General features: G+C 49.7%; 1 protein-coding gene across 2 annotated transcripts in view; it reads left to right on the top strand.

Annotated features, from left to right (window-relative positions):
* Positions 1-14,527, top strand: part of HEMK1 (HemK methyltransferase 1, mitochondrial release factors N(5)-glutamine) — a 32,989-nt gene that overhangs the window by 3,611 nt on the left and 14,851 nt on the right. For both annotated transcript variants that reach the window (XM_088461430.1, XM_088461431.1), the window contains 9 exons: positions 75-278; positions 7,092-7,183; positions 7,872-7,965; positions 10,120-10,242; positions 10,735-10,799; positions 12,109-12,158; positions 13,139-13,244; positions 13,329-13,424; positions 13,523-13,636. In XM_088461430.1, coding sequence (XP_088317556.1) covers positions 75-278; positions 7,092-7,183; positions 7,872-7,965; positions 10,120-10,242; positions 10,735-10,799; positions 12,109-12,158; positions 13,139-13,244; positions 13,329-13,424; positions 13,523-13,636 — 944 coding nt within the window. The remainder of the gene's footprint in view (positions 1-74; positions 279-7,091; positions 7,184-7,871; positions 7,966-10,119; positions 10,243-10,734; positions 10,800-12,108; positions 12,159-13,138; positions 13,245-13,328; positions 13,425-13,522; positions 13,637-14,527) is intronic.

Consider the following 14,527-nt stretch of genomic DNA (forward strand, 5'->3'; position numbering starts at 1 on the left):
GACCTGTTACCTCCTTATTATCTCCATCTATCTAAGGTGATTCCTCTGAGTCTGCTTTGTGCCTTTTGTTACAGGCCATGGCGATTTTACCTCATATCCTGCGCCGACTCTTTCCCAAAGCCGCCCGCGCTCCAGAGCTCTGCAGAAGGATGGCAGCTGGAGCAGTTACTGCGGAGCACCTAGCTTTGCATTGGCAGAAAGTCTTTCAGGATCATGGAATCCCAGAGCCTGTCGAATCCAGCGAGATACTTATAGCTCATGCACTCGGAGCCAAGACTGTAAGTATACACCATGCTCCGCAATGCCATGCTTGTTAGAGAGATGGAGAGGGTGCGCTGTGCTCTGCAATTCCATGCTTGTTAGAGAGATGGAGGCAGTGCGCTGTGCTCTGCAATGTCATGCTTGTCAGAGAGATGGGTGCAGTGTGCTCTGCAATGTCATGCTTGTCAGAGAGATGGAGACAGTGCGCTGTGCTCTGCAATGTCATGCTTGTCAGAGAGATGGAGACAGTGCACTGTGCTCTGCAATGTCATGCTTGTCAGAGAGATGGAGACTGCGCTGTGCTCTGCAATGTCATGCTTGTCAGAGAGATGGAGGCAGTGCGCTGTGCTCTGCAATGTCATGCTTGTCGGAGAGATGGAGGCAGTGCAATGTCATGCTTATCGGAGAGATGGAGGCAGTGCGCTGTGCTCTGCAATGTCATGCTTGTCAGAGAGATGGAGACGGTGCGCTGTGCTCTGCAATGTCATGCTTGTCAGAGAGATGGGGGCACTGTGCTCTGCAATGTCATGCTTGTCAGAGAGATGGGGGCAGTGCGCTGTGCTCTGCAGTGTCATGCTTGTCAGAGAGATGGAGACGGTGCGCTGTGCTCTGCAATGTCATGCTTGTCAGACAGATGGAGGCAGTGCGCTGTGCTCTGCAATGTCATGCTTGTCAGAGAGATGGAGACAGTGCACTGTGCTCTGCAATGTCATTCTTGTCAGAGAGATGGGGCACTGTGCTCTGCAATGTCATGCTTGTCAGAGAGATGGGGCACTGTGCTCTGCAATGTCATGCTTGTCAGAGAGATGGGGCACTGTGCTCTGCAATGTCATGCTTGTCAGAGAGATGGAGACTGCGCTGTGCTCTGCAATGTCATGCTTGTCAGAGAGATGGAGGCAGTGCGCTGTGCTCTGCAATGTCATGCTTGTCGGAGAGATGGGAGCAGTGTGCTCTGCAATGTCATGCTTGTCGGAGAGATGGGAGCAGTGTGCTCTGCAATGTCATGCTTGTCGGAGAGATGGAGGCAGTGTGCTCTGCAATGTCATGCTTGTCGGAGAGATGGAGGCTGCGCTGTGCTCTGCAATGTCATGCTTGTCGGAGAGATGGAGGCAGTGTGCTCTGCAATGTCATGCTTGTCAGAGAGATGGGGGCAGTGTGCTCTGCAATGTCATGCTTGTCGGAGAGATGGAGGCAGTGTGCTCTGCAATGTCATGCTTGTCGGAGAGATGGAGGCTGCGCTGTGCTCTGCAATGTCATGCTTGTTGGAGAGATGGGAGCAGTGTGCTCTGCAATGTCATGCTTGTCAGAGAGATGGGGCACTGTGCTCTGCAATGTCATGCTTGTCAGAGAGATGGAGGCTGCGCTGTGCTCTGCAATGTCATGCTTGTCGGAGAGATGGGAGCAGTGTGCTCTGCAATGTCATGCTTGTCGGAGAGATGGAGGCAGTGTGCTCTGCAATGTCATGCTTGTCAGAGAGATGGAGGCTGCGCTGTGCTCTGCAATGTCATGCTTGTCAGAGAGATGGAGGCTGCGCTGTGCTCTGCAATGTCATGCTTGTCAGAGAGATGGGGCACTGTGCTCTGCAATGTCATGCTTGTCAGAGAGTTGGAGACTGCGCTGTGCTCTGCAATGTCATGCTTGTCGGAGAGATGGGGCAGTGTGCTCTGCAATGTCATGCTTGTCGGAGAGATGGAGGCAGTGTGCTCTGCAATGTCATGCTTGTTGGAGAGATGGGGGCACTGTGCTCTGCAGTGTCATGCTTGTCGGAGAGATGGGAGCAGTGTGCTCTGCAATGTCATGCTTGTCGGAGAGATGGGGGCAGTGTGCTCTGCAATATCATGCTTGTCGGAGAGATGGGGCACTGTGCTCTGCAATGTCATGCTTGTCAGAGAGATGGGGCAGTGTGCTCTGCAATGTCATGCTTGTCGGAGAGATGGGAGCAGTGTGCTCTGCAATGTCATGCTTGTCAGAGAGATGGGGCACTGTGCTCTGCAATGTCATGCTTGTCAGAGAGATGGAGTCTGCGCTGTGCTCTGCAATGTCATGCTTGTCGGAGAGATGGGAGCAGTGTGCTCTGCAATGTCATGCTTGTCGGAGAGATGGGAGCAGTGTGCTCTGCAATGTCATGCTTGTCGGAGAGATGGAGGCAGTGTGCTCTGCAATGTCATACTTGTCGGAGAGATGGAGGCTGCGCTGTGCTCTGCAATGTCATGCTTGTCGGAGAGATGGAGGCAGTGTGCTCTGCAATGTCATGCTTGTCAGAGAGATGGGGCACTGTGCTCTGCAATGTCATGCTTGTCAGAGAGATGGGGGCAGTGTGCTCTGCAGTGTCATGCTTGTCGGAGAGATGGAGGCAGTGTGCTCTGCAATGTCATGCTTGTCGGAGAGATGGAGGCTGCGCTGTGCTCTGCAATGTCATGCTTGTTGGAGAGATGGGAGCAGTGTGCTCTGCAATGTCATGCTTGTCAGAGAGATGGGGCACTGTGCTCTGCAATGTCATGCTTGTCAGAGAGATGGAGGCTGCGCTGTGCTCTGCAATGTCATGCTTGTCGGAGAGATGGGAGCAGTGTGCTCTGCAATGTCATGCTTGTCGGAGAGATGGGAGCAGTGTGCTCTGCAATGTCATGCTTGTCGGAGAGATGGAGGCAGTGTGCTCTGCAATGTCATGCTTGTCGGAGAGATGGAGGCTGCGCTGTGCTCTGCAATGTCATGCTTGTCAGAGAGATGGAGGCTGCGCTGTGCTCTGCAATGTCATGCTTGTCGGAGATGGGAGCAGTGTGCTCTGCAATGTAATGCTTGTCGGAGAGATGGGAGCAGTACGCTCTGCAATGTCATGCTTGTCAGAGAGATGGGGCCAGTGTGCTCTGCAATGTCATGCTTGTCGGAGAGATGGGGGCACTGTGCTCTGCAATGTCATGCTTGTCGGAGAGATGGAGGCACTGTGCTCTGCAATGTCATGCTTGTCGGAGAGATGGGGGCAGTGTGCTCTGCAATGTCATGCTTGTCGGAGAGATGGGGGCACTGTGCTCTGCAATGTCATGCTTGTCGGAGAGATGGAGGCAGTGTGCTCTGCAATGTCATGCTTGTCGGAGAGATGGAGGCTGCGCTGTGCTCTGCAATGTCATGCTTGTCGGAGAGATGGAGACTGCGCTGTGCTCTGCAATGTTATGCTTGTCAGAGATGGAGGCAGTGCGCTGTGCTCTGCAATGTCATGCTTGTCGGAGAGATGGGGCACTGTGCTCTGCAATGTCATGCTTGTCAGAGAGATGGGGCAGTGTGCTCTGCAATGTCATGCTTGTCGGAGAGATGGGAGCAGTGTGCTCTGCAATGTCATGCTTGTCAGAGAGATGGGGCACTGTGCTCTGCAATGTCATGCTTGTCAGAGAGATGGAGTCTGCGCTGTGCTCTGCAATGTCATGCTTGTCGGAGAGATGGGAGCAGTGTGCTCTGCAATGTCATGCTTGTCGGAGAGATGGGAGCAGTGTGCTCTGCAATGTCATGCTTGTCGGAGAGATGGAGGCAGTGTGCTCTGCAATGTCATACTTGTCGGAGAGATGGAGGCTGCGCTGTGCTCTGCAATGTCATGCTTGTCGGAGAGATGGAGGCAGTGTGCTCTGCAATGTCATGCTTGTCAGAGAGATGGGGCACTGTGCTCTGCAATGTCATGCTTGTCAGAGAGATGGGGGCAGTGTGCTCTGCAGTGTCATGCTTGTCGGAGAGATGGAGGCAGTGTGCTCTGCAATGTCATGCTTGTCGGAGAGATGGAGGCTGCGCTGTGCTCTGCAATGTCATGCTTGTTGGAGAGATGGGAGCAGTGTGCTCTGCAATGTCATGCTTGTCAGAGAGATGGGGCACTGTGCTCTGCAATGTCATGCTTGTCAGAGAGATGGAGGCTGCGCTGTGCTCTGCAATGTCATGCTTGTCGGAGAGATGGGAGCAGTGTGCTCTGCAATGTCATGCTTGTCGGAGAGATGGGAGCAGTGTGCTCTGCAATGTCATGCTTGTCGGAGAGATGGAGGCAGTGTGCTCTGCAATGTCATGCTTGTCGGAGAGATGGAGGCTGCGCTGTGCTCTGCAATGTCATGCTTGTCAGAGAGATGGAGGCTGCGCTGTGCTCTGCAATGTCATGCTTGTCGGAGAGATGGGAGCAGTGTGCTCTGCAATGTAATGCTTGTCGGAGAGATGGGAGCAGTACGCTCTGCAATGTCATGCTTGTCAGAGAGATGGGGCCAGTGTGCTCTGCAATGTCATGCTTGTCGGAGAGATGGGGGCACTGTGCTCTGCAATGTCATGCTTGTCGGAGAGATGGAGGCACTGTGCTCTGCAATGTCATGCTTGTCGGAGAGATGGGGGCAGTGTGCTCTGCAATGTCATGCTTGTCGGAGAGATGGGGGCACTGTGCTCTGCAATGTCATGCTTGTCGGAGAGATGGAGGCAGTGTGCTCTGCAATGTCATGCTTGTCGGAGAGATGGAGGCTGCGCTGTGCTCTGCAATGTCATGCTTGTCGGAGAGATGGAGACTGCGCTGTGCTCTGCAATGTTATGCTTGTCAGAGATGGAGGCAGTGCGCTGTGCTCTGCAATGTCATGCTTGTCGGAGAGATGGAGGCAGTGTGCATTGCAATGTCATGCTTGTCGGAGAGATGGAGGCAGTGTGCTCTGCAATGTCATGCTTGTCGGAGAGATGGAGGCTGCGCTGTGCTCTGCAATGTCATGCTTGTCGGAGAGATGGAGACTGCGCTGTGCTCTGCAATGTCATGCTTGTCGGAGAGATGGGGCAGTGTGCTCTGCAAAGTCATGCTTGTCGGAGAGATGGGAGCAGTGTGCTCTGCAATGTCATGCTTGTCGGAGAGATGGGAGCAGTACGCTCTGCAATGTCATGCTTGTCAGAGAGATGGGGGCAGTGTGCTGTGCAATGTCATGCTTTTCGGAGAGATGGGGGCACTGTGCTCTGCAATGTCATGCTTGTCGGAGAGATGGAGGCAGTGTGCTCTGCAATGTCATGCTTGTCGGAGAGATGGAGGCTGCGCTGTGCTCTGCAATGTCATGCTTGTCGGAGAGATGGAGGCAGTGTGCGCTGTGCTCTGCAATGTCATGCTTGTCAGAGATGGAGGCAGTGCGCTGTGCTCTGCAATGTCATGCTTGTCGGAGAGATGGAGGCAGTGTGCTCTGCAATGTCATGCTTGTCGGAGAGATGGAGGCAGTGTGCTCTGCAATGTCATGCTTGTCAGAGAGATGGAGGCAGTGTGCTCTGCAATGTCATGCTTGTCGGAGAGATGGAGGCAGTGTGCTCTGCAATGTCATGCTTGTCAGAGAGATGGGGGCAGTGTGCTCTGCAATGTCATGCTTGTCAGAGAGATGGAGACTGCACTGTGCTCTGCAATGTCATGCTTGTCAGAGAGATGGAGGCAGTGTGCTCTGCAATGTCATGCTTGTCGGAGAGATGGAGGCAGTGTACTCTGCAATGTCATGCTTGTCAGAGAGATGGAGGTGCTGTGCTCTGCAATGTCATGCTTGTCGGAGAGATGGGGGCAGTGTGCTCTGCAATGTCATGCTTGTCAGATAGATGGGGGCAGTGTGCTCTGCAATGTCATGCTTGTCGGAGAGATGGAGGCACTGTGCTCTGCAATGTCATGCTTGTCAGAGAGATGGGGGCAGTTTGCTCTGCAATATCATGCTTGTCGGAGAGATGGGGCACTGTGCTCTGCAATGTCATGCTTGTCGGAGAGATGGAGGCAGTGTGCTCTGCAATGTCATGCTTGTCGGAGAGATGGAGACTGGGCTGTGCTCTGCAATGTCATGCTTGTCGGAGAGATGGAGGCAGTGTGCTCTGCAATGTCATGCTTGTCGGAGAGATGGGAGCAGTGTGCTTTGCAATGTCATGCTTGTCGGAGAGATGGAGACTGCGCTGTGCTCTGCAATGTCATGCTTGTCGGAGAGATGGAGGCAGTGTGCTCTGCAATGTCATGCTTGTCAGAGAGATGGGGGCAGTGTGCTCTGCAATGTCATGCTTGTCAGAGAGATGGAGACTGCACTGTGCTCTGCAATGTCATGCTTGTCAGAGAGATGGAGGCGCTGTGCTCTGCAATGTCATGCTTGTCGGAGAGATGGAGGCAGAGTGCTATGCAATGTCATGCTTGTCGGAGAGATGGTAGCAGCGTGCTCTGCAATGTCATGCTTGTCGGAGAGATGGAGGCAGTGTGCTCTGCAATGTCATGCTTGTCGGAGAGATGGAGGCTGCGCTGTGCTCTGCAATGTCATGCTTGTCAGAGGGATGGAGGCAGTGTGCTCTGCAATGTCATGCTTGTCGGAGAGATGGAGGCTGCGCTGTGCTCTGCAATGTCATGCTTGTCAGAGGGATGGAGGCAGTGTGCTCTGCAATGTCATGCTTGTCAGAGAGATGGAGGCGCTGTGCTCTGCAATGTCATGCTTGTCAGAGAGATGGAGGCACTGTGCTCTGCAATGTCATGCTTGTTGGAGAGATGGCGGCAGTGTGCTCTGCAATGTCATGCTTGTCGGAGAGATGGAGGCGGTGCGCTGTGCTCTGCAATGTCATGCTTGTCGGAGAGATGGAGACTGCGCTGTGCTCTGCAGTGTCATGCTTGTCAGAGAGATGGAGGCTGCGCTGTGCTCTGCAATGTCATGCTTGTCGGAGAGATGGGGCAGTGAACAGCGCTGTGCAGAGCACAATATGAGATTCCCTCCCGGCGTGGCGCTGAGTAATATATATATATATATAAAGTATAGAGCTGTTGTGCTGTGTACTATAATGAATATGTTCCCCCCCGACCACCTAAATGGCTCTTGTGTTGTTCTTTATGTCACCCACAGTTTCACAGCATGACTTCGCACATGGCCCGTTCTCACATCTCGGCAGAAGAGCTGACACTCATAGAGAGAATGGCACAGGAGCGCCTTAGAAGGTAATTACACTCCCGGCCACACAGGGCAGTGACACAGCGCTGTAAATGCTCGCTCCTTTCTTACCCGGTGACTGTGTGTGACAGTGCCATAAGGGGCGACAGAATAACAAGGTTCCCTGCCCGTGTGCTGGGGCATGTAACCACCGAGTCACCATCTGCCCCCTGGGTATGTAACCACCGAGTCACCATCTGCCCCCTGGGTATGTAACCACCGAGTCACCATCTGCCCCCTGGGTATGTAACCACCGAGTCACCATCTGCCCCCTGGGTATGTAACCACTGAGTCACCATCTGCCCCCTGGGTATGTAACCACCGAGTCACCATCTGCCCCCTGGGTATGTAACCACCGAGTCACCATCTGCCCCCTGGGTATGTAACCACCGAGTCACCATCTGCCCCCTGGGTATGTAACCACCGAGTCACCATCTGCCCCCTGGGTATGTAACCACCGAGTCACCATCTGCCATGTGACATGCACAGGAGGGTTCCACGTTCTGCCGTCCTGCCACTTCGCTGACACCTGAGTAGTGAAATTACGCCCATGTCTGGGGTTTATATTTTGAGCCCCCGGCGCAGTTTCCAAATCAGAAAAAATATGATAGATGTGTTCTTGTCTATCAGGGGTTAATACATGATTCTACCACTGTACAGTAATGCTATCCCCCCCCCCCCCCCTGCCCGTTACAGGGTCCCTGTTCAGTACATTATTGGAGAGTGGGATTTCTTGGACATGACGTTACACATGAGGCCTCCCGTGTTCATCCCCCGGCCGGAGACCGAGGTAAGAGAAGGTGGTACAGGAGATATGTTACCTTACTCGGAGAGTGCAGGCCATCATCTGGGTGTTCTCGGCGTATAACTCGCGGGATAGACAACACTGCAGGGATCAGGAGCCGCGTCAGCTGCCTGCGGATCAGATTCTGCTGCATAAACTGACGCAGAAGACGCTAAATCGCAACCAGTGAAAACAGTATAATTATTACGTAGTATTATGGGGCTGATTCAATTAAGCGCGGAAGTCAAAGAGACCCGTTCCGGGATCTTCAGCGCGTTACCCTCAGTAGATTCTGCTGTCAGTCTGTGGAGGTGCGAGCAGAACTTGCCAACCGTCACTGGCAGATAGGTGCGCAACACCAGGAGCTGACGCCATTAAGCATTATAATATATTATAGGACATCGAGTGTCATATACAACTTGTAAATATTATACTTATTCCTTTGCGGGATGTGGTCTATCTGATTTTTGCTAGACCATCGGACCAATCCCAGTGGCCTGGGGTCCCGATACGAGGAGTGCTGCACACCGAGGGTAAATTATCGGTCTGGAAATGTAGTGTGTATGGAATTCCGTCCGTCAGGCTACGATTCCTGACGATAATTCAAGTTAAAACTCCACCTTTATCGGCGTTTGTATTCAGCAATGATGCGCCTCTTCTCAGCTCCATAAATGTGTTCAGTGCACCCGCGACATTGGATGTTCTCTGCATCGTTTTTAAGTTCCAAAAATTGTCTATCCAGAGGTTCCCCAACCCGGTCCTCAAGACACCCTAGCAGTCCAGGTTTCAGGATATCCATACTTGAGCACACAGGGTAAATCAGATTGATTGAGGTACTAATTAAGCCTCCTGTACTCAAGCTGGGATATCCTTAAAACCTGGACTGTTAGTGTGCCTTGAGGACCGGGTTTGGGAAGCACTGTTCTAGTCCCTGGTGTGAGGAACTCTTGGTACATAAAGTAGTACACAGGTTCTCAAACTCGATCCTCAGGACCCCAAACAGTACATGTTTTCCAGGTCTCCTCACAGAATCACTGGTGAAATAAGGACTCCACCTGTCGATCTTATAAAATATGTCAGTGAGTAATGAATACACCTGTGCACCTGCTAGGTAACCTGGAAAACATGAACTGTGTGGGGGGTATTGAGGACCGAGTTTGAGAACCACTGAAGTATTAGGTAGAATATATATCTTTATATCTGTATTGATAGATGGCTATAAAAAAATATATATATATTAAATTGAGTTTGTTTTGGGGGTATTTGTCTTTAGTTTAGGGTTAGTCCAGTTTAAGAGCAGCTGGCGCCCCCGAGTACTTCAGAGGGACAATATTTTGGTGCAAAGCGCCTGATTCAGAGATACGTAAATCTCTGACCTTTAATGACCTGTGCACGTGCATATCTGGTCATGTGACGTCGGTCGCAGTTCCCCAAAAGCTGCAGTGATTGACATGGGGGCGTCGACAGGGAGCGTTCCAGAAAATGATGGCGTTTCTGGGCGTACCGAAGCCATTGGATGCTTCCTCGAAGGCAGCTTCATTGGCACGGGCTGCGTGATTTTGCCGACTTACTGAGTAACCTGAATCCGGCCCATAGTACCTTGTGGTACACACAATGTACGGACGTGTGATGCAATCCGTGCAAAGTTCGTTCCAGTCACAGCGATGACATCATCACAACCGAGTTACTGATTGTCTTACAGTGACCACCCAAACTGTCCTCACTTAACACACAAAGGAAAACATCCACCCTGGAAACTATTAATGTCAACTTTTAGTAACACTATGGGGGGGATTCAGTTATCCCCGTTAATTTAACGGGTGTGACAAAGGGTTGTAGCCTGGGGCTTTAACGTCTGGGGCTGTTAACTTAGAGCCTTTTTTCTCACCCGTTAAATTACCCTGGTAACGGCCGTTAACACATAGTCGCGGCCCCCGTTAACAGGCCATTTACCAGGGATTTCTTTTCAGACCCCCATAACTGCAGTCTGCGAGCTGGCTTGGGGCTAAGTGAATAGTCTCGGGGAATAAGACCGCGGTAATTTACAGCTGCTATAATTGAATTCCCCCCTAATTCTGCTGTATTCTTTCCAATCTAACCATTGTAACAACCAGATTCATGTCAATGCCTGACCATGAGCCCCTTGTGTGTCCTATTCAGGAACTGGTGGGATTGGTTGCGGCTGATTGCGCAGAGCTGCGCCGTTCTGCAGAGGCCGCGATACTAGAGGTTGGCTGTGGATCAGGAGCTGTATCTTTGGCGCTACTCCGGAGCACCCCCCAGGTATGACCGCGTGCCGCTGCCTGTCTTACTTTAGTAAATATGCCCCTAAGAGCTGCCTGGGAAGATAGGAAACACCTATTTATCAACAGAGTCCTCTCCACCATAGCGGTAAAAATGAAGAGCCATATTCAGAAAGTAGCAAAATCTCCAGGACAGCGGTATATTCATCATTGTCTCGCTAGTAGAGATGGGGGGGTTTATTTACATAGTGTCGGGTTGTAAAACCCATCACTTCTGTTCCTGTTTGTGCCCGATATCTAAAAGGACAGTGACTTTACTAGCAAGACACGGCTAGTAACAGCACTGACCTGTTAAATATCTGGCATTAACAGGAACAGATGTCGCTTTTTACAACCCGACACTTCATAAATAAACCCTGAGATGTCCCCTGTAGATCCCAGGTGTGTATGGGAGAGAGGGGAGGATGGCATTGCCAGGGAACCTGCCCGTACACCCCGCTCATATGAATAGCGTCCCATGTCTGTATTCTAGGCGCGTGTCATTGCCATTGATAAGACGGAAGCTGCTGTGAAGCTGACCCGGGATAACGCAGAGAGGTGAGTGACTGTGTAACCACAAACCGGCCAGTAATTATTATATGGGGAGCCACAAAGCAGCCTGTTATTATATAGGGAACCATAAAACATCCTGTTATTATTAGATCGGGAACCACAAAGCAGCTGATTATTATTATATGGGGAGCCACAAAGCAGCCTGTTATTATATAGGGAACCATAAAACATCCTGTTATTATTAGATCGGGAACCACAAAGCAGCTGATTATTATTATATGGGGAGCCACAAAGCAGCCGGTTGTTGTTATTATATGGAGAGCCACAAATCAGCTGGTTATTATTTAATGGAGAGCAATCAGCCGGTTATTATTATATGGAGAGACACAAATCAGCCGGTTATTATTATATGGAGAGACACAAATCAGCTGGTTATTATTATTTGGAGAGCAATCAGCCGGTTATTATATGGAGAGACACAAATCAGCCGGTTATTATATGGATAGCCACAAATCAGCCGGTTATTATTATATGGACAGACACAAATCAGCCGGTTATTATATGGATAGCCACAAATCAGCCGGTTATTATATGGATAGTCACAAATCAGCCGGTTATTATTATATGGAGAGCCACAAATCAGCCGGTTATTATTTATATGGAGAGGCACAAAGCAGCCTGTTATTATTATATGGAGTTCCACAAAGCAGCCGATTAATATTATATGGAGAACCAAAATGCAGGGGTTATTATTATATGGAGAGCCACAAAGCAGCCTGATATTTTATGGAGTACCACAAAGCAGCCTATTATATGGAGAGCCACGAAGTAACCTGTTATTATATGGGAAACCACAAAGCAGCCTGTTATTATTATATGGGGAACCACAAAGCAGCCTGTTATTATTATATGGGGAACCACAAAGCAGCCTGTTATTATTATATGGGGAACCACAAAGCAGCCTGATATTATTATATGGGGAACCACAAAGCAGCCTGATATTATTATATGGGAAACCACAAAGCAGCCTGTTATTATTATATGGGGAACCACAAAGCAGCCTGTTATTATTATATGGGGAACCACAAAGCAGCCTGATATTATTATATGGGGAACCACAAAGCAGCCAGTTATTATATGGAGAACCACAAAGCAGCCAGTTATTATATGGAGAACCACAAAGCAGCCAGTTATTATATGGAGAACCACAAAGCAGCCAGTTATTATATGGAGAACCACAAAGCAGCCAGTTAGTGCTATGAAGATGTATTAGAGGAAATGGTGCATTAGCTGTCTATAATGAAGCCAGGCCATACTTAGTCTACACGATCCTAACTTCTTGTCCTACCCTCAGACTTGGTCTTCAGCATCGGATTCATATTTTGCAGCACGACATATTATCGGGTAAGACTTAAAGTCTCTCTTATTTATTTATGAACAGGTTCTTATATAGCGCAGCATATTCCGTTGCGCCTTACAATTTGAAACAACATTAATAGAACAAGACTGGGTAGCAAGAGACAGACATAAAAGATTAGAGGGCCCTGTTCGCAAGCTTACAATATATAGGGAAATAGGTGTGATACACAAGGATAGGTACTATATATTGTATTTTGGTCCATCCAGATTGCAGAGGTTCTTTGGTGAGATGTATGATCCAGTCACACAGGAAAGTTGGCCTAGGGTCAGGATGATGTGAATGAAAGACTATGTGTGAGGTTATGTGTGGACTGTGAGAGGTGATGTAATTAGATAGGGAAGCTATGAAGGTTATGTGGGCGGTTCTGGAATCTGATCTGAAGAGGTGGGTTTTCAGGGAATGCTTGAAGGTTTGGAGACTAGAAGAAAGTCTTATTGTGCATGGGAGGGCATTCCACAGGGTGGGTGCAGCCTGGAAAAAGTCCTGCAACCGTCAATGGGAGCAAGTAATGCGTGGGGATGAGAGACGCAGCTTTTGTGTAGAGCGGAGAGGTCTGGTTGGGAGATATTTTGAGATGAGTGAAGAGATGTATGTTGGTGTGGTTTGGTTAATGGCCTTATGTGTGAGTGTAAGTATTTTATATTGAATACGGTAGAAGACCGGTAACCAATGGAGGGACTGATGACAGTGGATCAGCAGACAATGAACGTTTGTCGAGGAAGATCAGCCTCGCAGCTGCATTCATAATGGATTGTAGTGGCAAGAGTCTGGTTTTGGGAGGACCAGTAAGGAGACTATTGCAATAGTCTATGCGGGAAATAATGAGTGCATGGATTAGAGTTTTTGCAGTGTCTTGTGTGAGATATGGTCGAATTTTGGCTACAGTATGTTTGGCACAGTATAACCTGCTCTCTTCCTCTCTGTAACGTCTTTTCCGGCTGTCTCGCTGACTTTCGTCACACAGATCCCCCGGAGCGCCTCCTAGAACTGGGTCCCGTAGATGTGGTGGTCAGTAACCCCCCTTACATATTTACAGCTGATCTGTCACAGCTGGAGCCGGAGATCCTCAGGTAAAGCGACGACAATATAGAGATTGTTGCAGTAACCGTGATGGGTAATATTGTGCAATAACTCAAATCTCTTCTTGGTCCTAGGTATGAAGATCATTCAGCATTAGATGGGGGTCCTGATGGGATGGATGTTATTAAGGGGGTCCTGAGACTTGCACCTCACCTGTTAATGCCTAATGGGTAGGAGACATTACAGTGATGCACCCAAACTGTTCTCACTGCAGGCGAGGAGAAGATATTGAGGTTCTAGGTCTCATCTTGTTTTCCTCAACTTACAGGGACATCTTCCTGGAGGTGGACCCAAGACACCCTGACATGGTGGATGCGTGGCTGCGTAACCACCCCGAGGAACAGCTACAGCTTCTCAATAGTGTCAGGGACTTTTGTGGCAAGTAAGTGTGTATCTAATACTGTCATCAGACACTGGAAAACTCATACAGGTTGCAATAAATGTACATACTTGTAAATAACTGCTGTGTGTCACTATCTGTATGTGGCATCTATTTATCACCCCCCCCAATGTGTAACTGCTGAGTGTCACTATCTGTACGTGGCATCTATTTATCACCCCCCCCCAATGTGTACCTGCTGTGTGTCACTATCTGTACGTGGCATCTATTTATCACCCCCCCCAATGTGTAACTGCTGAGTGTCACTGTCTGTACGTGGCATCTATTTATCACCCCCCCCAATGTGTAACTGCTGAGTGTCACTATCTGTACGTGGCATCTATTTATCACCCCCCCCCCAATGTGTAACTGCTATGTGTCACTGTCTGTACGTGGCATCTATTTATCACCCCCCCAATGTGTAACTGCTGAGTGTCACTGTCTGTACGTGGCATCTATTTATCACCCCCCCCAATGTGTAACTGCTGAGTGTCACTGTCTGTACGTGGCATCTATTTATCACCCCCCCCCAATGTGTAACTGCTGAGTGTCACTGTCTGTACGTGGCATCTATTTATCACCCCCCCCAATGTGTAACTGCTGAGTGTCACTATCTGTACGTGGCATCTATTTATCACCCCCCCATGTGTAACTGCTGAGTGTCACTATCTGTACGTAGCATCTATTTATCACCCCCCCAATGTGTAACTGCTGAGTGTCACTGTACGTGGCATCTATTTATCACTCCCCCCCATGTGTACCTGCTGAGTGTCACTATCTGTACGTGGCATCTATTTATCACCCCTCCCATGTGTAACTGCTGTGTGTCACTATCTGTACGTGGCATCTATTTATCACCCCCCCATGTGTAACTGCTGAGTGTCACTGTCTGTA

Source organism: Taudactylus pleione, unplaced genomic scaffold, assembly GCF_031769625.1.
Source record: "Taudactylus pleione unplaced genomic scaffold, aTauple2 ptg001046l, whole genome shotgun sequence".
NCBI classification, from domain to species: Eukaryota; Metazoa; Chordata; class Amphibia; order Anura; family Myobatrachidae; genus Taudactylus; species Taudactylus pleione.